Consider the following 26480-nt stretch of genomic DNA (forward strand, 5'->3'; position numbering starts at 1 on the left):
CCCCGTAGCTAAAGTCGTAATTCGTTTTTAATGGGTACTTATTCATTGGCACTTCACATTGACGCAAAACATGACGTCTTCAGTAATGTAAAATCAAATTCACTGTTTGAAGTTGATCTGACTTCACATTCACTATGTCTTTGACAGATTGATACACTGTGCACAAATCAAATTAAACTAAAATTCTCAAGCATGACAGCTTCAGTTAAACATGTTTTATTTCATGGAAATGCAACATAATTTAATTTCTAATCCTATGCAGGACCAGTGTTGTACATTTGATAATCCTTTCTCCATTTCCAGTACTTCAAAACATGGTCACTTGTACAATTACATAAACAAAGCCTCATGTCACAAATGGAGCCATTGATGACAATAAATTACACTTCCATGCTTACATTTTGCAATGATACATTTGTGCCTTTATTTTTACTAGATTAACCTGTAAATGAACAATAGATCAAAGTTGAATAAATATAATAAAAAGAGTTACAAAAGAACATTTCTTAATTAAAAAGTATGCAGAAAAAGATCAGATAGGGGTTGCTGCTGAATAAGTCATTTATCCTTCTTGTGAAAAAATAGGGGCTAATTTAGCATATATTGATAGCGTTGCTCAAGCTAATATGAAGTCCAACAATAATTAATACTGACTATATTCAAGAAATGCTCAATTAATTACATTACTTTTTGTATCATGTTTTTCTCCATTCCACACATCTATTGGACCAGCATCATCCACACACATTCCAAACAGGTTAATCTAGTACAGCACTGTCATCATACACTCAGAGGTATTTACTCACCTTGTAACTGTTTAAAATTCTTGAAAAAGCAAAACATATTCACCTATCGTTGTGTGTTCTTTCTAAATAAGGAATAGCATCACTGTATTCATGAACAGTATATAAAAATCTTTCCAACAGGCAAAAGAAAGGAAAATAAATGAGGTTTCCAGTCAGTAGGAGACAAGTATACCAAGGACATGTAAATAAAAATATTCATATTGAAACAAGAACAATTACGACACCCAGCACTTCACTTAGTTCGACTGCAAAATTTACATTGAAACTTGCGATGAATAAAAATGTGTCAAGATAATCAGATGGGTTTGGGGGATGAGATAATTAAAAGCAAATGAAACCGGCCAGTTAACAGCATTTCCTTGAAAGTAAACGGATGGAAAAATCAAAGAAAAAAATCATCGAAGAAATTCATGAATGGCACACCAAATAACTACATAATGTAGTAGCGCCTCTGGTTTTGTTGCTGACATTTTTTCCCAACTTGAATAATTTGCATTCATTTAATCAGTAAGGAATCATGTTTACCTTATGCTAGGACTCAGTCTTTGAAAACCTTGACTCATATTTTCTCATGTTTAAGTAATCCAATCTGGTGTGCAGTTGAAAGAATAAGAGAGGGCATGCATGAGTCTGATTGCAAGTCGTGTATAGTAACATAAACAAAATAAGCTGTGAAGATATACTCCCACCTCTGGTCTCATTGACTCCACTTTTGCAAGCATTCTCAGAAATTTCGGGGAAGGTAACAGTTTGAGATGATTAATCTTTTACATTTCTTTAGCCAATGTGAGGAGAAATTCAAGAAACTGACAACTGCAAGAGACCAGAGACTGGCAAGAAACAGCATCGCATCCGTGAAGAATGTGTGTGCTGTAGGCCTATATCTGTTTTCAACATGTGGTAGCCAGGGATTGATGTATAGGAGGCTGGAAACAGCGAACATGTTCCACAGTGGAACTGTCTGTCTCCACGGCCTTCATGTACTTGTTTAGGATAGCAAAGATTTCATTGTTAAGGATCTGGTACTTCCTGATGCGGTCTGCCATCTTCTTTAGTGGCTGTGAAAAAGACAAAAGTAAACACGTGATTTGCAGTGATTCTGCAACAGGATAACATCCAATACTTAAAAACATGTGTTTGATACTTCATTTCTGCTGCGGTTACAGGATACCCACCACATTTTTGATTATCTCATCCTTGCCATCTTGTCTTTGGACTTTGAGCAGGTGGTAGCAAAAGTCAAAGAGATCAAAACGACGCTGCTGTCCCAGCAGAACAATGACAGCACAGCCGGCCCAGTTCAGACCATCCCCAAAGCATTGTCTAAAGGTCAAAGAACACAAGTCATGCTACATTTCTGATTTATGGTGATTAATTGCATCTGTGTGTGTAGGGAGTGAAGTACCAGAATTACAAAATTGTAAGGCATTACTACTAGAATATCACAAATCGTGCTTTTTACAAATATTTTCACCTCGTGGTAGCCAAATGACCAGTGCTACTCTGTCTTATAGGGAATTTGTAAGTTGTCAGTGATTCAATTAACTCAGGCGTGACATATTACTCCGCTTGCTGTCACTTGGGTTTCTGTTTAAAATCCTACTTTTGTACACATCCGACTGCGCCGTCATTGGCTGGCTTCTCAGTTACTCTTGATGCATCAATAAAACAGATGTCAGTCATTATACCCTTGTAGCATTATTGGTCATGATGCCACTCAGTGGCTTAATGTACAGCACCTAATTTCAAGAAAGTAAGTGTTAGATTACTTTGTCTTTAGTTGATTTAAACACAGATGGTAAATAAGCACATTTAAGATTATTTGATGAAAATGAATTTTCTGGAACCACAGTAAAAGTAACTTTGTATAGCATTTTTAAGGAACTGATTTAGTTTTTCACATAGTTTGATGCTGGAGAAACCAGTTGCTAATGTTTGCAGCTGCGAAAAAGTATAAGTGTGTAAGTAGGCCTGCATGAAATGTCTTCAGTTTATTATCATCTGTTGCAACTTTTTTTGTGTTAAATAGACAATAGTTCACAATTCTGCAGTCGTTTTGGTGAAAGTAATCAAAAAGAAACATACAAAGTGTAGCAATTACAACTGCAAAAAAAAGTACTTTCAAACATTAACAACTAGAAATATATATGGTACGTATTACGGTACATGTTGATAGTAACTGTTTCTTCTCATGTGCCCTACTTGACCAAGTTTCATTGAAATCAGTTGTGTAGTTTTTGCATTATATCAAGGGTCTTCGATCCCGTTCCTCGAGGGCCGCTGTCCTGTCTGTTTTCCCTCCCTCCCAGCTGCAAGACACCTGATTTGAAAACAGGTAGGACAGCGGCCCACGGGGAACAGGATTTAAGATCGCCACATTGCACGGTTAGCTAATACATGAACCGTGACCAAAACAATAGTGCTCACCATGGCATTTTAACCTGGAATGCCTCGCGTGTTTTGTATTCACCAGAGGTGGGCATCGTCAATCCATCATGAGCTGCCGTCAGTATTTCAGGCCGGCCCAGTTCGTCTGAGTCATGGGCGACAGCCAAACGCCGTTGGGAATGGATTTACTAGTACTATGTCACATTCAGGTGCCGGACACCTCACACCTAAGCTGGGCAGTCCATCCCGGACGGACACCCATTTTTGGAACGGAGGACGGGGGACGACACATTTTAAAAAAGGGCCGAACTAAGCAAGGGCAGAGGTGGATTGCAGTCCGGCCCATTAATCGTCTCTCATGCATGTGACGTGGTCGAAAGGCGGCCAACGTTCATCTCACCCTACTCGGCGAAATGGGCAAAGGACAAAAATTGCCTCTGAACACTTCAAACACACCACTAGTTACTAGTGTTGTTCTGATACCAATACTGGTATCGGCGGTATCTGCGAGTACTTACAAATAACGTGCCGATGCCAATTCCCTATGCTGCACTAGTAAAGAATGTTGAATGCAGCGCTTAGATCTTGCTCCCTGCTGCTTTTTCATGTGTGTGTGCGTGTGTGTGTGTGTGTGTTTGGTTTTGAAAGTGGATTTGGGAGCGGGCGTTGTTGCGATGGGTCACTAATACTCAAAACAAACTTTTATAATAATGTCCTATAGCTTTTGTAATTAATCCGACACAATCTCTCTCAAAGAGACCTCGTGTATATTATTTCTTATTTTTTCCCGTTTCACAAAGGTTTTTAAGTCTGACCAAGCCATGATAGCAATGGTTTTACCTCCAAGTGAATATGGTCATATATATCTTTTTTTTTTTCCTCAAAAGTCTGGTATCGGTACAGTGTGGGCATCGGCTATATATTGGAATTGGTATCGGGCCAAAAAATGGCATCGGAACAACACTACTAGTTACCCAACTGCGCAGAGTATTTTTCAACTGGAGATACAGCGCTTGTACGACAAGTGATGAGACCCAGTAGCGCGACCAGCGTCAGAGCCAGCACAACGGAGAGTGATGGCAGCATGTCGCTTAACTGTCTGCTGCTGGAGGAGTATGTAGCTGTAGCTGTGCTAAAGCCAGAGCTAGAGGGCGCTTCTTCTTTAAATGTGGAGGGCGAATCACACTCCATCACTTCAGCATTAACAGTGAGGTGTGGCAAATATAGTGTCATACAAACTCTCAACCAAGTTCTCGTGTAATTCATGGCAGAATAACACTAGGTGGCGAGTTGCTCGTCACGGCAAAATAAACTGCATTTTTAAAAACTGCAGTATCGATCACCACACGGTTTTGGAGAAATTACTAAAAAAATAAATAATTTTGTTTGATTTAGGCAATATGAAAGTTATTTTTACCTTTTAATGCTGATGCATGTTCACAATGGGAGGCGAGCCATCTTGCCCCATTGCAGCGCCGTGCGCCTTTCTTTTCCAATACTGTGTTCCGTACGTATTGCGGTGTAATCATATTACAAGATGATACGTAGTATTGTATAAAATTGTCCATCATGCTATACAATCCTATGTTTTTATAATGTTATTTTGATGTGTGGGATCAGTATTTGTGTCAAGGTGACCAAATCTCAATACCCACGCTTTGTTGTGCCCCTCAAGTGCTCCGTCTTGACAATGAACGCACAATTCATTGTGCATTTGACAAATAACCAGGAAACTGCCGACATTTGGAGGAATTTCTGTGCCTCGGCCTAAAAAGAATGTATTTTCAAGTGTGAATTTCGTCTCATTACAATATTTTTAAGTTGCATATCGTCGCTTTCCTGTGAAAAACACGTATGTCCAGTTTTGGAATAAAAAAATAAAAAAATCACATTAATTACGCCTGGAGACTGGAGATGGAGTGATGACGTCACTGCTCAATGCACGCTGTCACAAGTAATCAATCATTAGAATGTCAGGGGGAAACACAAACAAGCTTAAAAAACAGAAAATCTGCATCTCACCTCACAGAGGTTTTTTGCAATGTCCCAACCATGTTGCTGTACACAAGTTTTCTTTTCCACTAAAAGATTGCTTAGATGATGTTTCACAGTACAATAGTGATTTGTTCAAATCACTTCGTTTTCTGTACTGAAGGCGGCTCACTGACTGATGATACCCACCTCTGGCATTCAACTGTTCTTTTTTACATATTGACATACATAAATGTGGTGTTACTCACTCTGCTGTGAACTCGTGAGTGCCCACTGGAATGCAATAGACAAACTGCATTGCACTCCAGAGGCGGTGGAACTCCATGCACTCATCGACGTGCATGACACCATTGGTGGGAGGAGGCCCGCGCCACACGCCATCTTGTAAGAAGCTGCGGATGCGCGTCAAAATGACCTCAAACATGGAAAGGCCGCAACAAAGGCGTTCTTTGGTCAGCAAATCTCCCTCACGGGCAATGGCTATTTGCTACCAGAAAGACAAAACAATTACATAACATAAATTAAACTTGAAATACATAAAATAGAGCTGGGTTCATTTCATATTGGCACAAACGTACCTGAGGGGTTCCCAGCCTCTCAATTAGTGGCACAAGGTGGAGAGGGGCATACTTTGCTTCCAGCCTTTTCATCCTCACTTCCAGACGCTCTCCCTCTACGCATCACATAAACAACATTTTTCAATATGACCTGTCTGAAAAAAAACCTATTAACAATCACCCATTGAATTTGAATGATTTCTAACCAAATATACCTTTGATGTAAACTCTTGGAAGAATGTTTTGGAAGGGGGCAGCATGAAGAAGGTCACACACTTCCTCCTGTGACTAATGTGCAAAAAGTATACAAGATAAAATAATATGAATGCAATGTGATGCTAAAAAAACAAACAAAAAAAAAACAACTTCTACAGCATGCAAGTAAGCCATGAAGGGATGCTAATTTCTCATTTGTTCACCATACTTCCCAATCCCAAATATGTGTATGCTGTGACAATTAGATGTGTGCCTCTGAGGAAATCTAATGTCCCACCATGAGTATTTTTTGGCAGTTAAGACAAGAAGAACATTTGTAAAAGACACTTTTTAGGGTGTCAGTATCACCGCTGAGTTGGCAGTGAAAGAATTAAGGAGTTGGTTGATGCGAGAAGGCCTGGCGCACAAGCTGGGTTCTAGTTTATCCTGAAAGGTTTTTAATCCGGGTTACGGTCAGAGCTTTCAAGTTCTTCCATGGTAAAGGGTGTTCAGGACCTTGCTTTGTGTACTTGGACACAGTAATACTGAAGCAAAAAAAGGTCTTCCCAAAATTGTTCCCCAAAAATGAAAATAATGTAACTGGCTAAACTCGTTTTGTAAGCTTATTAATTGATTTTCAGCAAATCTAATGGTTGTGATGAGATAACGCATATTTTCAGATCAAATCAACTGTTACTGTCCTTTACGTATGTGATGGCATTTCTTAAAGGCGCACAAGCTGAAATGAAGTGAAACTGAATGTTAAATGATTTCCTAGTGTGTGCATTCATGACAGGGAGAGCCATGCAATAATAAAAGCAGGACCCATGCATCTATGTACTGTACGCATGTTAAAACAAACACTGTATATACACAGGCGTCGCATATTTAAAAAGGTTAGTGTTTGAAGGAAAGCGGAGATGCAAACAAGAAACATGCACTTAGAATCTAAATAAATGTATGGACGCACATGACTACAATAGCAACCCTCCAGCAATGTCCTGTGACACAATTTCCTCAGTGGATGAAAAGCATGTTGGGTTTCTTATATAGCAGCTTGTTATTGTTTTGTTAATTGTCTTTCTTTAGATATCAGTTATATATTAGTGCCACATAATGTTTTTCTTGGCCTGATGGGATATAAAACCGTGTCATGCAAACACACAAACAGAAAGAAAAGAAACACAGCAGGCCAAACCAAAGTGAGAGAAACAGAAAGAAAGAAACCATCTCAATGTTATTTAGATAGCAATGAACAAAACCCATGCCCTTACCACCTGTGGTTGATGCCAGCGTGTAATGAGAAATAGAATCATAGTTTCAAGATTAAACTCACTGTAGCACTCAGACTGGGGCCTGAAAGACTCTGTCTGTGATAGCTGATTTAGAGGAAATCAACATCTTCAATCGGGCAGAAAACTTCAGGCTCCCAGACGAAATACACAACACATTCGCAGTCCAGGCTGGGGGATCTTATTATACCAGCTCAAACTGTCATGTCAGCAGCAGAATAGCCATCTTACCAGCGCTTGCTCGATGAGCAGGCAGAAGAGAATGGCGTTCCCCACCTCCCTTAAGCTCTGGAAGACATCTGTCTTGAGCTCAGCATACTCAATGATATCCTTGAGCTGATGGTGGAAGAACTCCAAGATCCCTGCAATAAAAGGAGTATGGGAATCTTGCCGTACACTCTTTATATATATATATATATATATATATATATATATATATATATATATATATGTATGATAGACATTATTAAAAAAAAAAAAAAAAAACACAGGACCCATTGATACCCTTTTAAATTGATTTTAGATATTAAGTCATGGATGGCAGAGAATTTCCTGTAACTAAGATAGGTTTCTATCACCTTAAGAATATTGCCAGAGTCCGCCCGTTTCTCTCTCAGGCTAACACGGAAGTGCTGATGCATGCTTTTATTTCCTGTCATTTAGATTATTGTAATGCCCTGCTCTCTGGCCTCCCAAAAAAGAGTATCTCTTCTTTACAACTACTCCAGAATTCAGCCGCTCGGGTGCTGACGAGAACCAGAGGGCGGGAGCACATTATACCAGTTTTAAAATCGTTGCATTGGCTCCCCGTGTGTTTCAGGATCGTTTTGAAGGTACTTTTATTAGTTTATAAATGTGTTAATGGTCTTGGGCCATCTTACTTGTCTGATTTGCTTTTACCCTACCAACCGATCCTGAGGTCCTCTGGCGCCGGCCTTTTAATTATTCCTAGGGTGAGGACCAAAACCCACGGCGAGGCTGCATTCAGCCATTTTGGTCCTCAACTTTAGAATAGCCTGCCAGAGGATGTCAGGTCCGCAGAGTGTGTTGATATTTTTAAGAGGAAGCTCAAGACCTACCTTTTTAGTTTGGCTTTTAAATAATTGAAGTATTTGATCTTTTTCTTTTTATTGGGGACTATTTTTACTTTATCATATTTTATCAAACTGATTTTAGTTCTTAGATTATATTACTGTCTTGTCTTTCAGTTTTGGCTGCCCACCCACGGGGGGCGTCATCGCAGGTACTCCTTAGGTCCAGATGACCGGGGGCCTCTACACTAGGTGTGGGGTCTCCCCGGCTAATCTGGGCTGGGGGTCTCTGTGATGGTGGCACTCCCCGTGGCCCGTGGGCTGTCATTCCCCTCAGCGCGAATGAGCCCCTCTTGGGTACCCTTTCCTCATATGGTTTCTCTGTGCCTTGTCATGTCTTTTTTAACACAGTTCATCAGGTTGTGTGCTTTGTGTGTGTGGGTGTGTGTGTATTGCGAGTGCTGATGTACTGGCTGATATATGTCTTTGGGTTTGTTGGGAGGGAGGGCGATAGCGGGTCTTCCTTTTGTTGTGTTTTGGACGTTTTTATTGGACAGCACTCTGAGTTGCATTTTTTTGTATAAAAAGTGCTATATAAATAAATTTGATTGATTGATTGTCAAGCTATCATTAGCCATTATGCTTAAAGTTAGATGATATTTACATGAGCATCTCCTTGATTTGTTGCTTGAATGTGAGTGTCATTGACACCTGCAATTATAGTGTAATTTCCATTTCCAGTTTTAAGTCCATTATTACGCTCTACCTCTTTGCCATCACTTGGTAACCTTCATTGTTAACATACTCCAGCACACACAAAAAAAATAAACACACACTTGTGGGGTTCAACATTTAGCTTTTCGATGATATATGATCCTAAAGTTTAACAAATTATGCTTGTTTGACATCTTCAAAGTTTATGTTTGACTTTTGATGCATAATATTTTCTGAGTATGGTGGTTGTACTCCAAACTGTACGACTTTCGACTTTGGCGGTTCACTCTGCCATTTGATTAAAAGTCTTCTAAACAAATAATGTAATAAAGACGTAAAGCACAGATACTGTATAGTTGCAGTTACAGAGAGGACAAGCGCTCACCTGGGGAGCCATATTCATGTCGGGGTAGGCGGCAGATTTTGGGCATGACTTCAATAAGTGTTTTTACATACTGCAGAATGGTGCCCTGTAACTGAGGGGACACAAAGATGAACCATAAAGTCATGTTGAGATTCCATAAAAAAAGGTAGAGGGGACATGTTTAGGAAGACGAAGCAGAAAAAAATGATGAATACCAAGCTCTTGACAATCTTTAGCAGCTCCTCCATCACAACAGCAATGCCTTGGTAACCAAGAAGACGACAAATGGTCTTGAAGTGAGGTGGGCCAACAAAGTTCCTGTATGAGCTGTATATGTGAGAGTAAGCAATGTTCAGAGGCTAGGAGGAAAAGAGGAGACAACCAGAGAATCAGTGTCAGTCAGCAAATTACGTACAGTTCATTTCAAGCAAAGTAGTTGAACGATCTTTTTGAAAATTAAATTAAATGTGTCTAAGACTAAGGCACACCTTGGACCCATACAGGTAGTAAGGCTGCACATTGGCTGGCTTGTCTCTCTGGGGCTCCTGGGTGAAGGGAATGGCTGTGCGTACAAATCTGAATATAAAACACATTTAAAACAGTGAAACATTTCCCCATTGGAAAAAAAGTGTATATGCAAGCACAGACAGACCGGTTCGTGGATCCGTTGTAGCAATAATTAGGGAGGAAATCGAAATTGAGCTCCCAAAAGACATGAAGCGTAATTCGGCCGTAGGGGGCTGAGACGTTGTGATTGGCCTCACGGAACATGGCATCAAAGCTGTCCAAGGTCATGTGCTTGGACAGAAGCCGGTGGGTGAGTCTGTTGATCTCCAGAAGCCACTCCAACTCCTAACCAAGTGTGATGCAAAGTGTTGCATTTAAAATCCATATTGAAAGCTGAGCTATTTCACTGGGCAATCGTATGTGATCTATACCACAATAGACGTTAGATCCTCGCTTTCAAAGCGGCTGATGGCATGGTCCAGAGACTTGTACATAGCAGCAGAGATTCTCTGGGTGATAAGACGGTTCAGGTCAATGGAGCGACCCAGAAGCTGTAGCACACAGAGGGAGCTGGGTAAATAAATAAATAAGTGAACTGCATAGTCCTATAGTTGTTTTCAGTACTGTACCTGCACATGTCTCTGTTTAAGCAACGTCTCGTAGCGGTTTGAAGGAGGGTATGGTATAATCACCCCATAGTTTTTACACTCTGCACGGAAGCGCTTATCAAGCAGGACACTGTGGAAAAAACACTCTTTAATGGGTGCAAGATATTGTGCCAAAAACATCAAAGTTATTAAGACCAATTTGCACTTCCTACCTTCCAGCCATTGCTTTATAGTAGGCAAATATCTGATCAGCCAACTTGTAGACAAACTGATCAAAGCAAAGGTTTACCTGCCAAGGAGCAAACACTTTTATTTCAAGAAACAGACATAAAATAATGGCATTTGAATTGAAGTTACTATTAAACATTACCTCGGCCTCAATTTCATCATAAAGGAACTGCTTCTTGAACTTAGTAAGCGCATAGTAGCCACTGTCATTGTACAAATCCAGTGGATACAGCACATACCTAGGCAAATGAGGACAGTAGTGAGTACAAACCGTTTTTGCTCAAAACCCAATCTGACTTGTTGGGGAAGTCGGACTCACTCCATCATTGACGGTTCCTTGGTCTCCAGGATGTGGTCGGTGAGAATCCACGGCATGGACATCTCAATGGGGAACTGGATTCTGCGACCCATGGTTAGCTCAAGGAAGAACTCTCTAAACCAGAGCTGGGACAGGTCACAACACTGCTGCAGGGCCTCTGGGCATTGAAAGGAGATAATAAAGGGAGGTATTTCCTCAAATAAATACACATTCATACACTTGAGTCATTTTTTTTAGAGTTCTCATATTGTGTAAAGTTATGTAAAATACATCAGCGTTGTAGCCATACACACCTAATAGACAAACGTATTGAGACAAAAAGCCATTACCAAAAGGAATTAAAAGAAAATATGGTGTGTCAAGACAACTTCCACTCTTCTGGGAAGACTTTCTGCAACAGTTCGGGGGCCTATCCGTACAAATTGTTTGGTATTCATACAGAAGAACCTTTGCAAGGTCAGAAGTCTGCGACAACATGCTCTGGGTCTCAATTCCTGGTCGAGTTCAATGGGGTTGAAGTCACCAAATCATCTTATGTGTATCGCTTTGTGCACTCGGGCACAGTCAGGATGGAAAAGAAAAGAGCTTTTCTCAAACTGACCATACAGAGTTGGAAGAAGTGTCCGTAATGGCTTGTCTGCTCAAATGAATCATCAAGATTCAGGGGGAACTAGGAGGCCTTATCAGCCCTTGACTGACTGATCAATTGACCACGGACAAGGAGCACAACTGTCTTGGTCAATGAGGTAATTCATTATCTGTGGAGAGGTTATCCTCACCACTGAAGTTGAGCAAGTGAGTGAAGAAGAAGGATTGTTTGTGGAAGTCTTCTATGGCTACCACAATGGGTCCATCCAGACTGCTGCGCAGGGTCTTTTTAGAGCCACTCTTGTCTGCAATTAATGACTCCAACATAGTGCGCACCATGTACAGCTGCAGGGAATACAAAGAGGGGCCATGAAGAAGAAAAAAAACTATAAACAATGTACTACACACTGAAAAGTTGACGAAGATTGAATACAAGAGCAACTCTATAGTAAAACTATTTTAAGAGTGTGTATCTAGACTCTTGCTACAACTCCAGTAGAAACCATGATGAAAATTAAAAGTAAGCATTACAACTGATTCGGGAAATTATTGTGTTGGATTTATTCGGCTTGTACTGATGTAACTAATGAAGTTGCTGTAGGTGTACAGTATTTCCAAATAAACAAACTTGGAGAGATACGACCCAACAAAACATTTGCACCTGTTGCACGCGTGTATTCATATGGGTCCTTTTTGACGATGACAACTTCAGTGAAACTTACTTGTGTGCTCGAAGGTCCCACAGCTCTGCGGGGCACCTTGATATCAAAACCACCTTTAGGGTCCTTCTCCCCCCTCAGACACGGATCATTTGGCGGTTCCCTCGCCCCTTCCCAATCACAAACGGTTTTTCGAATGGCTTGAAGAACACTGAACAGAAAGAAAATGGGAAGATAGAGCCACACAATTACACGCAGGACGTTTGTTGTACTTTTGATGAAACGATCTGTATGTACCTAATGAGGACGTTCTTCTTCTTGCGCACAGCCTGGCGCAGAGGCTCCCTGAGGGTCATCTGGGCAAAGTCCTGCAGTGCTGCATAAATGGTATTCCTGATAGCCTGATTAAACACGGACTCCATTCGGCCCATCAGGACCTGGCAGGCACAACGACATCGGAATGACTACTGAATGCTGAGCATTGCACTTGTACTAGGAAGAAACATTTGAAAAGATATCTGAGTGGATCCATATGTGATCTATACAAAAGAGCAAAAAGACCACACAAAAACCTTATGGGGTCTTTTGTACCTGGAGCCCTTTAATCATGGCAATCACTTCCACCAGCGCAAACTTCTCCTCACTGGTGTAATTATAACGTGTGGCTCGTTCGTACTCCTCTGCTGTGCCCGGACAATCCTTGTTACAAAATTTATCTGTGGGATGGACCAGCTTCCATGAGTACTGAAAGAGCCAGAAAGGTCCGATTATTTTGATGGTGCCTTTAAGAAGACAATTACACTCACCCGTGACTTTCGACACATCAGGTACACCTAACGCAATCTTGATGAGTTATAATACAAGAGGTTTATTTAGAATATGCCCATACAAAGAGAATGATGCTGACTTGAAATGGGCATGTTTTAATTACAGTCCCGGTAATATTCTTATAATTGTGCTCATAGTTTTCAGTAGTGTAAAATTGCACTGCATCAAACGAGTCCACATGGGTTACCCTATCCCAACTGACTTTGGGCAAGAGGCAAGGTACAACTCGGACTTCTCGTCAGTCACATCACATACTGTACTTGCTTATACAAACAACCATTTGCACTCACATTCACAACTATTAGCAATTTATGCATCTAATATGTACCATACGTTTTTGAAATTTTGGAGAAAGCTGGAGTACCCTGAGAAGATCCACGCAATTAAACATGTAAAGTCCACACAGAAAAGTCCAAACAAAAGTTTGAAGCCATTTGAATCCCTTTAATTGTGATGCAGACTCACTACACATAATGCCCTAAACTGAAATGCATTTTTTCCATTTAATTACACGGAAGGGGAAAAAAATCCTCTCCGGTTAAATAAGGTGACCAAAAAAGGAAAATAAGACCATGAGCATTATCCATCTTTGAAGGTAGGCTCTCTGATACATCTCTTGTACTAAATCACAAAAAGATTGTGCAAGTGTACGTACTGTATTGTGTGAACTGTGCATGTACTCGCAAAGCTTTCCTCTGCAATTTAACAAGTACTACTCACAACTTCCATGACATGCGTACTCCACTTGGACAACAACTGCAGACCCCTCAGTGAAAGGTCAAAGAGCTCTCTGTATTCCTCATCTGATTTCTGGCTGTCCAGGCCAGAGCCCGTCACCACTTCGCTGTTGCTATAGCGCGCCAGCTCAGAAATGAAGCGAATGTGGTCCTCTCTGATCTGCACCATCTGCTCACACAGGTTGTACTGTGGTGAAATGCTGCTTTGAGTGCACGTCCACCTGTGTGCACATGGGGGGCGAGGGACGGTTCACATGGTTCAAGACGGAAAGGGTACCTGTTAACCTGAAAGTGTGTATTCATTTTATGGGTTACTTACTTGGACTTGTTTTCCTCGTAGTGAGCACTTGTCTCAATGTAACGGGACAACTCTATCTGCATGTCTCCAAATAGTGGCACCACTTGAAGCTTACAAGCACAAGAAAGAAAGTCTCTTCTGATGTTTGATTTTGGGCATAGATATTTTGAAAAGGTCAAAGGGTCTTACTTTAAAGAACTTGTCAATCTTGCTAAGGTTGATCCTCTTTTTGGCATCTAGTTTATAGATGTTACTCACATTCCCATCCATCAGGTACAGACCAAACCCCATCACCTGACACATGGACGTTCATGTTGTTTTAATGTGGAAAAAGACGAGCTAAAACACCTGACTACAGTACAAGAACGGGTATAAAAGCATTAAATATGTGTACCTTGAGAAGCATGTGTTTCTCACTTGGAGTCAAATACATCTTGTTTTCATAATAATCCACACAGATATTGACAATATCTGCCAAAAGTTCCTCATAACCTGGAATCACTTCCAGCTGTTGGTGCAGGCACTACAAAAACATAACAGAGAGAAGAGAGAATACTCAAAGTTTGTACATTTTTTGGAATATACAGTACTGGTCACCGGACAACACACTCTACCAACTGAGCAGGCAAAACCAGAATGCTGTTGTTGCTTTGCTGGTCAGTGGTGACCAGCTATCACCAGCTCCTGGCAGGGCCACAGCAACATGCTAGCCCTGCTGCTGGGCCACTGTGGCACAGTTGGTAGGTGTCAGGTGACCAAAAGCTTTGGATGTTTGACTCTTTAATCTTCATCTTTAATGTTTAATCTCAAACTTTTTGGGTTCTGCTTTTGCTGCTGGTCTTGCTCGTGACACCAGTAGGACCAGCAAGGTACTGTCGACCTGCTAGCAGCTGCAGACACCAGCAAGGCTGGCATGAAAACACAACGAAACCATACTGGTCCAGGCTATTTTTTTGTTTTTTACTGAAGCATCCCTGCCTCAGTAAAAAACAAAAAAACGGTTACACAATTTGGAGGGTATAATCCAAGGAGTAGGTAAAGCAAACAAATTAACAGGTCAGAATAAACAAACCTGAGTGATCCTGTTGTGGTTGGCTAAGAACATTGAAAGATTCTGAGATTCCTGGATGGACTGAGGGTCAGCCATCTTCCTTAGGAACTGAGCAGCCCTGAAGACAAAGAGAGCCCAACACTTAAACCAGTTTCCCTTTTGGGAAAGCAAACGCAGCAATGGGAAAGGTTGCATTTCTGGCACAGTACCTTTTGTAAGCAGAATGATCGTTCTTTACGCTACATTTCATGTTTTTCAGTTCGTCCAGTACAGCAAACATGTTGATAAATTTGCCTAGAGTGAGCAGATAGGCCTCAGAAACAAAGTCTTTCCTTCTCTCAGCATGGCAGAGACGCTTCACTTCGCTACAGAAACGTTCTATAGCTTTCCGCTAGAAAAGAAAAAGAAATTGAAACCCACGACACATAATTATTTGTACTTATGCAAAGCAACAAATACACTGTTAGATGTACAAACAGTATAGCCACTTATGCCCTTACACTTGCTAAAATGATCACGTTAGAATGTCTTACTTGGAAGTACATAAACTTCATGAGCTTGGTGACTTCTGGCTCCAACACCTCCACTGTTTTCTCGTAGATCTCAACTCTGTTGGGTTGCTCATTGCATTTCACCTAACAAACACAGGAGGGCACCATTACATGTCTTGCCATTCTAGCTCATACTTTAAATTAATTGTGAGCATTTAAAATTGGGTGTCAATTCAGGACCACAGGATAAATTGCACCGACAAATGAAAGAAAGATAATAATTACAGTGGTTCAGTAAAACATAAATACACCTTCTATAGCATATTTTTTGTTGTCTTTGGTTTCAAGATGTTGGAGAGGTTCAAGCCCCCACCCTTCGAGAGAGGAACTTGTGAATGCCTTGATGTTTGAGAGGTTCGTTCCCCCACCCATCGAAAGAGGAACTTGTGGGTTGAACATGACAATATTACAGATACTAGACTTGATTTCACAGTGCTGTCACTTAAAAGTAAAGTCGGAATCTACCAATCAACATGTATTTGTGTGTCTGAATGTTACCTGCGGAATAGCTCGAGAGCAGCTTCTCCAAGTGTAAAGCATCACAGCATACTCATGTCCTTCCTCCAGCATTTCATTCTGCACAAGGTGAAAAAGTAATGATGCGTTATATCATCCATGTGAACAGTGTGTTTCTGAAGCAAAAAAAATGCCTGTCAATAAATAATCCACTGTCATGAGACTAATCAAATAACAATGTAAAACTTAATATTGATAATGACTACTACAGTAGTAAGTTGACCAATAGAGTGACAAATATGCTTACTTTTAATCTCACTTGTTCTACAAAGTACCAGAGATACAATTTAAAAAGCATGATGTAACATATTAGGTGAAACAACACCATTCATTTTTCAAACCAGAAGAACATTTGAGCAATTGTTTTGTTTGCAGTTTGTTATTTGAACAGACAATTTATTGTTGAGCATTTTACTGTGTGCGCAGGTTTGTGTTGAAGCTACAATGTCTTTACGGAACAACACATTCCTCTCAGATGAGTAACCTGTTCCATAATGAATGCGCACTTTTTAAATATTTTAGCAGGGGAACGTTTCCTCCATTCAAAAATAGGTAAGAGGCATTTCTCAATGGCTCCCGCTCTATTATCCTGAAATAGACTGGCTTCAACCTAAGTGTGACTTCCTGATGAAATCGACTTGAATAAAGCACAGCTTCCCCTATTTGTAAGTCGAGTCACACTCGTCACCCTCACAACATCATTCATGGAGGAGGAAGTTGAGTGGAACTTTGCCTGGCTGAAGTGTGTGGCTATTGTCAATTTGCAGAGGCTACACATCAGCTTTGGCACTGTGGTAATTATCAGATGGACGAAGAACCAAACAGACGGCCATACTATTTATGACGACACGCCAGTCGTATTGAAGTATTTGAAAATAGAAATCAGGCCTCACCATGCTGGAGTGGACTGTAGCTTGCTCAATATAGCGAGCAATGCCAGTCACAAACGCATTCCTATCTTCAAAGTTGGTATCAAAATTGGCCTGGAGAAGAAGGGAGAGATTAGTGAACAGAGTAAGATTCATTGACACGAGCTGGACAGGTAACATTGACTAGGTTTACATGCAGCCAGTAAACCTTTTAAAACCCGAATATTGGCAGTATTTGGGTTTTTAAAAGCCCTGTAAACATGCGCGTAATAACCAGAATATGCCCTTATTCGGGTTTTTAAAATTCCGACTATCATGCCAGGGTGATAGCATCAAGGAAAAAGCCTTTCCAACCCGAATATGCATGCATGTAAACAGCAATCGGAATATCCTGAATGCACGGGACCCTCTGCGCATGCCCAACCACAAGGAATGTTGGTCTTTGTAGTACAGGCAGTGCTTGTAAACGCGGCGTCCTCGCCATAGCGAGCCTAACTTGATTACAATGATTCTTTTGCGCCGTTTTCACAGTAATTTCTGTCTTTACGGCAAAAATGACAGAGTGTGTATATAGACACACATATACATGTGTATAAGTTCGTACGTCTGGTGCGCAACTCGTCGGAAATACACAAGCAGGTAAACAATCATGGCGAAACTCAGAGACGTAACGCAGTGGCACAATTTTGGAACACAGAGGAAACCAACGCTTTATTCCTGTGGTGAGTGACATGAATATAATATGTTTTATTGATGGTAGCAAGTAACATGCGGAAATTACGTCTATTTGAGTCACAAAGTCCATGCGTCGCCATTTCAATAGGTTCATTCAAATGCTCTGTCCACTTACGTATGTAAACGGGTTTTTCCGTATGTTTCAGAAATCTGAATTTTGACCTTAATCTGAATATTGGCTGCATGTAAACGTAGTCAATATGGGTGGGTTTATACCTGGTACATAATGGAGGAGGGAGGGGGTTCAATGCAGGGCTGCTGGTCTGGGAGGGGCAGCTCCTCCAGCAGGTCCACATTGGACAGGGCATCTTCTAGGGTCACGTGGGTCGTCATGGTTACAAATCCTCACTCACACCACACCCAAGTCTGAAAGACAGAGGGAGAACAAGAGATGAATAGCCATTATAAAACATGCGGATGAATGATGGCCCTAGCGGGGCTAAAAGGAGATATATTGTGCATTTTGTCTCACGTGTGTGACATGCTTTTGTCAAAATACCCCAAGCAACAACCAACCAATACAGAATACGGCTTTTGTTACCATGACAACCAGGAGTGGAACGAGGCAAGCCGCTTCTACTTAGAGAAACAGAGCCCAGAGTGTGGAAAGAGTGCATGAGTGATTCGTATTAGTGCTGTACTCTCCTGACGAAAAAAAACGCAACTTTTTTCCCTTGCTTTGAACCCTGCTTCCCATGCTTTTGATGTGACACTGTTTATGAATTTTTACAGCCTAGCTTCAAGCCGCCAATAGATTAACCCATAGTCTCGTCACATCTGACCGATGAACTTGTCCCGAGTCCGCCCTCATGCTGAATATTCATCAGTCATTTGCGGTTGAAGTGCACACGCGTGAGGGAGGAGCGAGCTGCGGCAAAACAGAAGTGTGTGCGCGACTCGGTAGCGGTGACCATAGAGAATATATAGTCAACTCAAAATAAGTATCCTGAGTTGAGTTTGAGCATAGGGAACAAGTGCCATAAATACAGCCATCTCTGCAGTGCGACCCCCATCTCTCTGTTGTTTGTTTGGGAATTGACTCCCACCATCGCTGGCAACAGATGACAGGACAGCAGGCACGGCTGTTGAGTCGGACTGCCAAGATTATTCGACTAATCACGACGACATTGACAATCAAAATCGTTGACAATTAATTATAATAGTAGAGGCATCGTTTATTTATGTCATGTCATGTCATCTTCCAAACCGCTTATCCTATACAGGGTCGCGGGGAGTTGCTGGAGCCTATCCCAGCCGTCAATGGGCGAAGGCAGACTACACCCCGAACTGGTCGCCAGCCAGTCGCAGGGCACACATAGACACTGTCACTGAGCGGGAATCGATCCCACGCTGCCCGCACACAACTCAGGCGTGTGTACCACTACACTATCAGTGGACATTCATTTATTTATATATTTATTTATCTGGCACATTTTTTCTCTCTCGATACTGCCGCGTCTCGTGCTTCTCCCGCTGGCTGTTTTCCTGACTGCAAAGCACATGCCCAGTAGTGGTAACCCGGGTCATTTGTGATGTAAACAGAAGCATTGTGGGTAAAGTAGTCTAAGGGCTAATTTGTGTTGGCAACAGAGTTAGAAGGTTACGGCGCATATCACCAAATATACTCAATACAATTTTTCATGGCAGCACGACGGGGATCTTTAAAAAAAGGAAGTTATGGCTTACACCTGATTTCATATCTGACATGGCACAGGCGTGTCTAGAAGCTAGCTGCAGTTAGCATACACGCATTGCGGTGTGTGTTTGATGTAACGTAACAAAATGTCCTTATAACAAGAGAAACAGAGAAAGGTTCTGGGATGCTCATGTGTAACTAGCAGGATTTTGCATTGGGGAAAAAATGTCTATTGTTTAAGGTAAATAAAAGTGTTTGAAAAAAAAATACATCTGTGTGACCTTTTTCTTTCTTTCATGTTATAACGCAGATACCTGCGACTAATAAAATGAAGCAGCCATTGAACAATATGTACAAATTTGTTCTTATGGCTAAATTTAGCTGTTGTGGCTTTTAATCAAGTGTGTTTTCTAGTCCAGAAATTATGGTAAGTATTAATACAAGTATAATCAAGAAACAGGTCTAGGCACATCATTTCCTCATCTGAACCCCTTTGTCTCTGTCCTTGCCCCTCCAGCTGTATCATGTACCTTTACAATACAGACGACATTCACAGCAATAAACATCTAAACAAAGAAGTCAACTTCTTGTGTTTGTCTAAGAAACCCCACATGAAGAAATTCACTTGAGAAATATGGAAAACAGTGTGACACGGGTCCATTGAAAATGGAGTGTAGGTGTACTATATACTGTATGGTTTTTTTATGTACTGTATTTTTTTATGTTATCCACGTACACTCACATCATACATGAACCGATACACTGTATGTAATTCACTGTCTTGATCGCTGATAGGAATGTAGTGCTCCTCTTAAGAAAGTCCAGCCAGCCCTTGCCCTCTTTTTCGCATGACAACAGCACAACTGCAGCAGCATTTATAAGCTCTTAATGCCCATCATGGGTCTCTGGGAAACGTGTGTTTACATCTGACCGAGCAGACAAAGTTGACAGGGCTAATAATCGGCTTAATATGCAGTCAGAAGCGAGAAGATGAGTGTGGAAAAGAAATAAGCCAGAATAAACTATTATGTGTGACTCTTCTCTGACTCTCCTCTTGTACAATGGTACTTCAAAACATCACTGTGTTGAACTGGTATTCATTCATCATTACTGAGGCATGGAAGCCTCACCGTGGGGGGACTCAATGCGTCTCCTGCTAGCACCTTTAAGGACCTTTTTGGACCTTTATGTACCTTTGAGGACCTCGCACCTCGCCAGCCACCTCAGCCTCATAACAAAGGGAAAACATCACTTCCTTTCACCTGTTCTCTCCTTCAAATCTGTCCCACAAGCAACAACAACTCAATAAAACAATATCAGGGGTGCACATAACTGGTACGCATGCGCACATAACTGGTAGGCATGCGCAACAGAAATCACTGATGCGTACCGTCATTTGCGTCACGGCGCGCATTTGCGTACCTGTGCACACTAGTGGTGCACTGTAACGAATCATCGTTGGCCCGTGATCGGTAACGATCAAGCATCACGGTTCAGGACGGGCACAATCCGCAGAATGGTTGGTGAAAAAAACTGCACGTTCACGTTATGGCAACGTGATTAGTCTGCATTCAGCAAAGGAAGTTGAAAAACCTCAAGATAACACGTAAGTTAAACATACTCAATGAACACACCGCTTCCGCAAAGGCTAACTTCAAAATAAAGCTTACCATAAAGTACATTGAGTCCATAGGCGAAATGCCCAGCTCTGGTATTTTCTATTCATTTGTGTTAGTACTCAGAATTAACCTTAAAGGGAAGTCAACGCAAACATTTTTTTTCAAGAATATGTTCTATGCAAGCCCATTAGTTGAAACAGGGCATTCTGATAAATATTGCTTTTGTGGAATAAGTGTTAATCCAGTCATTTTTAACCATCTCTGGGGGGGCATCACAACGACCAATCACGGCTCAGATTCAGAAAACAGGTCAGCCGTGATTGGTCGTTGTGAGCAGTTGTGATGTCGTTTTCAGTCGACAGAAGACAAAATGGCCGGCCCCAGAGATGGATAAAAACAGGTTTGTTTTGCTGCTTTATTTATATTCTTCAACCGCAAAATTAATCAAAATGCCGTGTTTCAACTAGTGGGACTGCAAGGACCATATTCTTGAAAAAAATATGTTTGGGTTGCTTTTCCCTTTAAAGTGGAAGTCAACCCAAACATATTTTTTTCAAGAATATGTTCTATACAAGCCCACTAGTTGAAACAAGGCATTTTGATAAGTATTGCATTTATAAAATAAGAGTTAATCCCCCCGTTTTTAGCCATCTCAGGGGGCGGCCATTTTGTCACTTCTGTCGACTGAAAATGACATCACAACTGCTCAGAGCTCAGGTAACAACCAATCACGGCGGACCTGTTTCCTGTAGCTGAGCCGTGATTGGTCGTTACCTGAGCCCTGAGCAGTTGTGATGTCGTTTTCAGTCAATCAGAAGTGGCAAAATGTCCACCCCCAGAGATGGCTAAAAACGGGTGGATTTTGCTGCTTAGCTCATATTCCATAAACGCAATTTTAATCAGAACACCGTGTTTCAACTAGTGGGCCTGCTGGGAACATATGCCTGAAAAAATGTGTTTGGGTTGATTTCCACTTTAAAGAGATAATGTAGTTGTTCCAAATACACAGTAACAGTGTGATGTGAACACACAATTCATATACTGAAGCAACTATGAGTGTATTAACAATCTGCAAGCGTTTAAGTGTTCCCATTTGATTACAATAGTCTGCTTTCTGGTAGCATGTAGAAAAATGTCTTAAAAATAAAACCATTTTCATCTTCAGAATTTCCAACTAAATTTAGATTTTGAGGACTTGGATCACCAGAATGGACTGTTTTTCAAATACTCTGCTTATAGAAAAGTACAACTTGCTAGAGAGGGCGTGTCTTTAACAGAGCTGCTGAGCTCCAATTCTATTCACGTTTAGGAACACAGGCCCTTTAAACTGGAGTTGGCTGAATAAACTTTCCCACCATATACTCGTCCCTGCAACATAATGTGTGCGTGCATGTGTGTTTGCGTGCGTGTGTGTGTGCGTGTGTACATAGCAAAGGGCCCCTTATTCATATTAGACTATAAGAGCTATAGGCCTATTTTGTGTTATTTGTCTTTTGTCTAAGGATTAAAGGATTAAAACAGTATAAATCAGCATTACAGGCCACTTTATTAGATCAAAATTACATTGTCATATTTTGTTTTTTTGGTGGGGTGTGGATTTATTTTTATTGTTACTTGCACAGTTACAGAACATTTTGCAGCAAATAAAACCCTTTTAAAAACACTCAATTACTGTTGTTGGAAAAACTAAAAACCTGAAGAACCTGAGATAATGACTTCACTGAAAAAAACATTTCACATCATTTAACAACAAGTAGACTATACATATACTTCAAGTGGAAATCAACCCAAACATATTTTTTTCAAGAATACGTTCTATGTATGTATGTAAGTTGAAATACGGCATTCTGATTAATATTGCGTTTGTTGAATATGAGATATTTATCAGAATGCCTTGTTTTAACTAGTGGACCTGTATAGAACAGATTCTTAAAAAATGTTGGGGTTGACTTTCTCTTTAAAAATCTATCTTGATCCAGATGATTTTATTTTGTGCAACCACTTGACGAGATGAAATTGATTAAATTCAACACACCGTTTTTTCCAGTGTATTTTTCCTTTATTCAACTTTCAATTTACGTACATATTATGCGCAGTTGCATATTTTCCAATTAGGAAGAAAACTGCCTTTCTTTGTTTAATCAAAATTGTTTAGTAAATACTTAAATACTTAAATTTAACAATGACGAAAAACATTGGGATGAATATTATATGTTCCCATTTAGCCAAAAATTACAGAGAAAGTCATGTACTCATATATTTTGGGCTCAACGGGAAAACTCATTTTGGGCCATACCCAACTCTAGTTGACTTACAGTTGCTGTGAACCCCCACTAACCGTGATGGATATGGGCCGAGCCCTCCTGCAAAAAGCGAGGGGAAAAAAAAAACAGCCAATAAACGTAAAATCCTAATTGCCTACAGTCTAGCAACAGTTTACACTATAAATATACCACAGAGACTATTATCCTGAAACACTCTGAAATCCATCCATCCATTATCTATATACCGCTTCTCCTCACAAGGGTCGCAGGAGTGCTGGAGCCTATCCCAGCTGTCAACGGGGATTAGGTGATGGACACCACGAATTGGTTGCCAGCCAATCGCAGCAGGGCACACAGAGATAAACAAACATTCGCACTCACAATCACACCTGGGGGCAATTCAGAGTGTCCACTCAACCTACCATCCATGGTTTTTTGAATGTGGGAGAAAGCCGGAGTACCCGGAGAAAACCCACACAGGCACGGGAAGAACATGCAAACTCCACGCAGGAAGGCTGGGGCCGGATTCGAACCCAGGACACGACCTCTGCACTGTGAGGCGAACGTGCTAACCGTCGACCACCATGCCGCCAACACTATATCATTTCAAATTCATCTTACAATACCCTAAAATATCCAAAATGGTTTTACTGCACAGCTGATTTGATTTTGTAAAAATACGGTAAAAGTGTGAGGATGTTGGGGTGTATGTCGCTGCTTTCCAATCCATAAAAATACCAATTGTCAAGAAATTATGAGACTTCCGTCATTCTTTAGCTTGAGCTTTTTAAAAGCCATTCAGCAGAACAATACTAAACATGCAGAGAAGCTAGTCCCTATCATCAACTCTCCGTAACATTCTGGATATTTTATCAGGACCATTTTGATTTTGTCAGGAACATTTGTGTCTCAGATAAAACTAACAAAGACTCTGAACAACAACAATATTCCCTTTATATTTCTATATTTTTTATTATACTTTCTTTCTTTGAGTAACTTTGACTGACACAATATTGAAAGATTAGTTTTTTCAATTTGAGTTTTGATTATTTCAGCACAATGTCTTGGCCCTAATACAATAACAATGTCGTAACTGTATTATTTACAGAATGACACATGACAAGAAATATCAGGTTGTAGAGTTGTTACTATAATGAACTGATTAAAACAAAAGTAAAAAAGAAAGATGTAAAAGAATGTTCATTGTGCAGATCTCAAAAGTCAAAATCAATACTCAGCACTCTGTTGTGCAAACAAACAAATAATATTGCAGATATTTAGATGGCTGTATGTACTGTATATGGCTGTACATGTACATACATATACAGTACATTGTGTGTGGGTGTATATTATCTTTTCTCTCTAGGCACTTATTAATTTGCTGCTCATAGTTGATTACTCTCTACTTTTGACAAACCTGTTTGTTAAGGAGCAAGACTTACTGTATGTGAAAATTGTACTGTGGCATCAGTCATTTATTCTAGTGGTTCAGGTCTAAATTTAACATTATATTAATGCCGGTTTAGCATTGCCTAACGGTAGCATTTATTCTCCTGTTAAATACTACTTGTCCTCCTTCCGTGTTAACGAGACTTAACAAAAGTGTTGTTTATTCGCCACCAGGTGGTGATAGTTAGTGAGTTTTAGAGGAGTGGCTGCTGTTTAGCCACCACGCTAGCCACCCAGCCACCGCTGCAGATCTGCAAAGCTTTGTGCACGGGGAGAAGATGCGATGACATAAATGAACATTAACGCAAATTGTTGGTTGGTAGTGTCCAAATCTTATTTCAACCAACTTACAAACTCACTTGCAAACTTCAAGTTAATTAGGGCTGCAACTAAGTATTAATTTAAAAATCAATTAATCGACAGATTAAAGAGACGGTGGGGCCGGGATGGCCATGTTTTCACTAACAAGTTCATTTTATATATTTTTTGATCAGGAAAATGAAAAGAGTTGCTATTTTCTATTTTATCCATTCATTTTGGAGAAATTAGGAAATAAGTAACTCCATGAATAACGCCCCTTGATAATGAGCACAATGGCCGCGCCCCCTACAGTTCTAGCCTTGTTCGGCCGGAGTCACGCAAGGAACCGATTCCAAACTCTCCATTGGAAATCATTGTACTTTTATTGCTTATAACATCCAAAAACGGCGATCAATTGGCACCAAAATTTATGTGGACATCTCTACTAATGCCCACTTCAACATATCAAAAGGATTAACCTCTCCGTGGCTGATTTAAATCAGAATGAGGAAATGTGGAAGTCAGCAGTGCTACGCAGATTTAGGCTGGGACGAGCGCACACTGCTTTAAAAAAATAAATAAATAAACTGCCTCTTTGCTGATCATGGTTAGGACGGGCGAGGCATTAAACACCAGTCAGGATATTTACAGGATATTTACAGAGACTGAAGTGGGAATGAATAGACGTGCACATTTATTTGGATGAGGAATGGTCCCAGTTTTTCGACTTACAACGCGCCGTCCAATTTGGAAGGTAACAGCCGAAATGGCACGTTCCAATGCGGCCACACTCCGCTGTGCAGTCAGCCTCGCTGGAACTCGCTTTCATTCGATGTTGGATGAGGGCTTTTGTCACTCTCACGCCGCTTCACTCAGGCAGAAGGTGGCGGCTGCAAGCAAAAAGCAGGGACACCGCGCGCGACTGCTTGCGAGGCGACATGAAGACAAAGGCTCATCTTCACCTCCACACACTGGGCGGACAGTAAGTTAGCTAATGTTGTTGTGCTATCGCCTTTTGTTTTAACGGCCTAGAGCTAATGTTGTTGTGCGAACGTCTTTTGTTTTAACGGCCTGAAGCTAGTTGTTGCTATTAGCCGTCCCAATCCTACCTTTAGCCGGGGAGGGAAGAAGGGGACGTAAAGCTCCAATCTGCCTGTTGCTGCTGCAAGCCGCCGTCTCTCTCCCTCATGAGACACGAGTCTAGCGTCGCTAAATGTCCAAAATATAACCAGTCGGGGTTCGTGTGTGCATTCATGCTCTTGTCTGCTTCAGCTTGTGAAAGTGGAGGAGCAATTGGCACGGTATTTTTGATTTTGTGGAGGTGATCATGATGCGATCACGTTTTATGTCAATAAATCCAAACTATTGTGCAGAACGCT

General features: G+C 40.9%; 1 protein-coding gene across 2 annotated transcripts in view; it reads right to left on the bottom strand.

Annotated features, from left to right (window-relative positions):
• Positions 1 to 200: 200 nt before the first annotated feature.
• cyfip2 (cytoplasmic FMR1 interacting protein 2) overlaps positions 201 to 26480 on the bottom strand; it is a 30610-nt gene continuing 4330 nt past the window's right edge. Inside the window, exons 2-30 of one of the 2 annotated variants that reach the window (XM_086023752.1) lie at positions 18050 to 18199; positions 17123 to 17212; positions 16212 to 16289; positions 15696 to 15797; positions 15372 to 15553; positions 15184 to 15280; positions 14506 to 14634; positions 14301 to 14405; positions 14133 to 14221; positions 13797 to 14034; positions 12840 to 12992; positions 12546 to 12685; positions 12312 to 12459; positions 11781 to 11934; positions 11002 to 11158; positions 10825 to 10921; positions 10667 to 10743; positions 10476 to 10584; positions 10278 to 10397; positions 9992 to 10191; positions 9828 to 9915; positions 9555 to 9698; positions 9361 to 9451; positions 7462 to 7592; positions 5959 to 6031; positions 5765 to 5859; positions 5435 to 5673; positions 1982 to 2129; positions 201 to 1864 (exon numbers count right to left, since the gene is read on the bottom strand). In XM_086023752.1, coding sequence (XP_085879878.1) covers positions 1697 to 1864; positions 1982 to 2129; positions 5435 to 5673; positions 5765 to 5859; positions 5959 to 6031; positions 7462 to 7592; positions 9361 to 9451; positions 9555 to 9698; positions 9828 to 9915; positions 9992 to 10191; positions 10278 to 10397; positions 10476 to 10584; positions 10667 to 10743; positions 10825 to 10921; positions 11002 to 11158; positions 11781 to 11934; positions 12312 to 12459; positions 12546 to 12685; positions 12840 to 12992; positions 13797 to 14034; positions 14133 to 14221; positions 14301 to 14405; positions 14506 to 14634; positions 15184 to 15280; positions 15372 to 15553; positions 15696 to 15797; positions 16212 to 16289; positions 17123 to 17212; positions 18050 to 18166 — 3759 coding nt within the window. In that variant the 5' untranslated portion in view covers positions 18167 to 18199 and the 3' untranslated portion in view covers positions 201 to 1696. Of the gene's footprint in view, positions 1865 to 1981; positions 2130 to 5434; positions 5674 to 5764; positions 5860 to 5958; positions 7216 to 7461; positions 7593 to 9360; positions 9452 to 9554; positions 9699 to 9827; positions 9916 to 9991; positions 10192 to 10277; positions 10398 to 10475; positions 10585 to 10666; positions 10744 to 10824; positions 10922 to 11001; positions 11159 to 11780; positions 11935 to 12311; positions 12460 to 12545; positions 12686 to 12839; positions 12993 to 13796; positions 14035 to 14132; positions 14222 to 14300; positions 14406 to 14505; positions 14635 to 15183; positions 15281 to 15371; positions 15554 to 15695; positions 15798 to 16211; positions 16290 to 17122; positions 17213 to 18049; positions 18200 to 26480 lie in introns of those variants that run through there. The other variant, XR_015085721.1, reaches the window with a different exon arrangement.

Source organism: Filicampus tigris, chromosome 2, assembly GCF_054856515.1.
Source record: "Filicampus tigris isolate MCC_2025a chromosome 2, RoL_Ftig_1.0, whole genome shotgun sequence".
NCBI lineage: Eukaryota > Metazoa > Chordata > Actinopteri > Syngnathiformes > Syngnathidae > Filicampus > Filicampus tigris.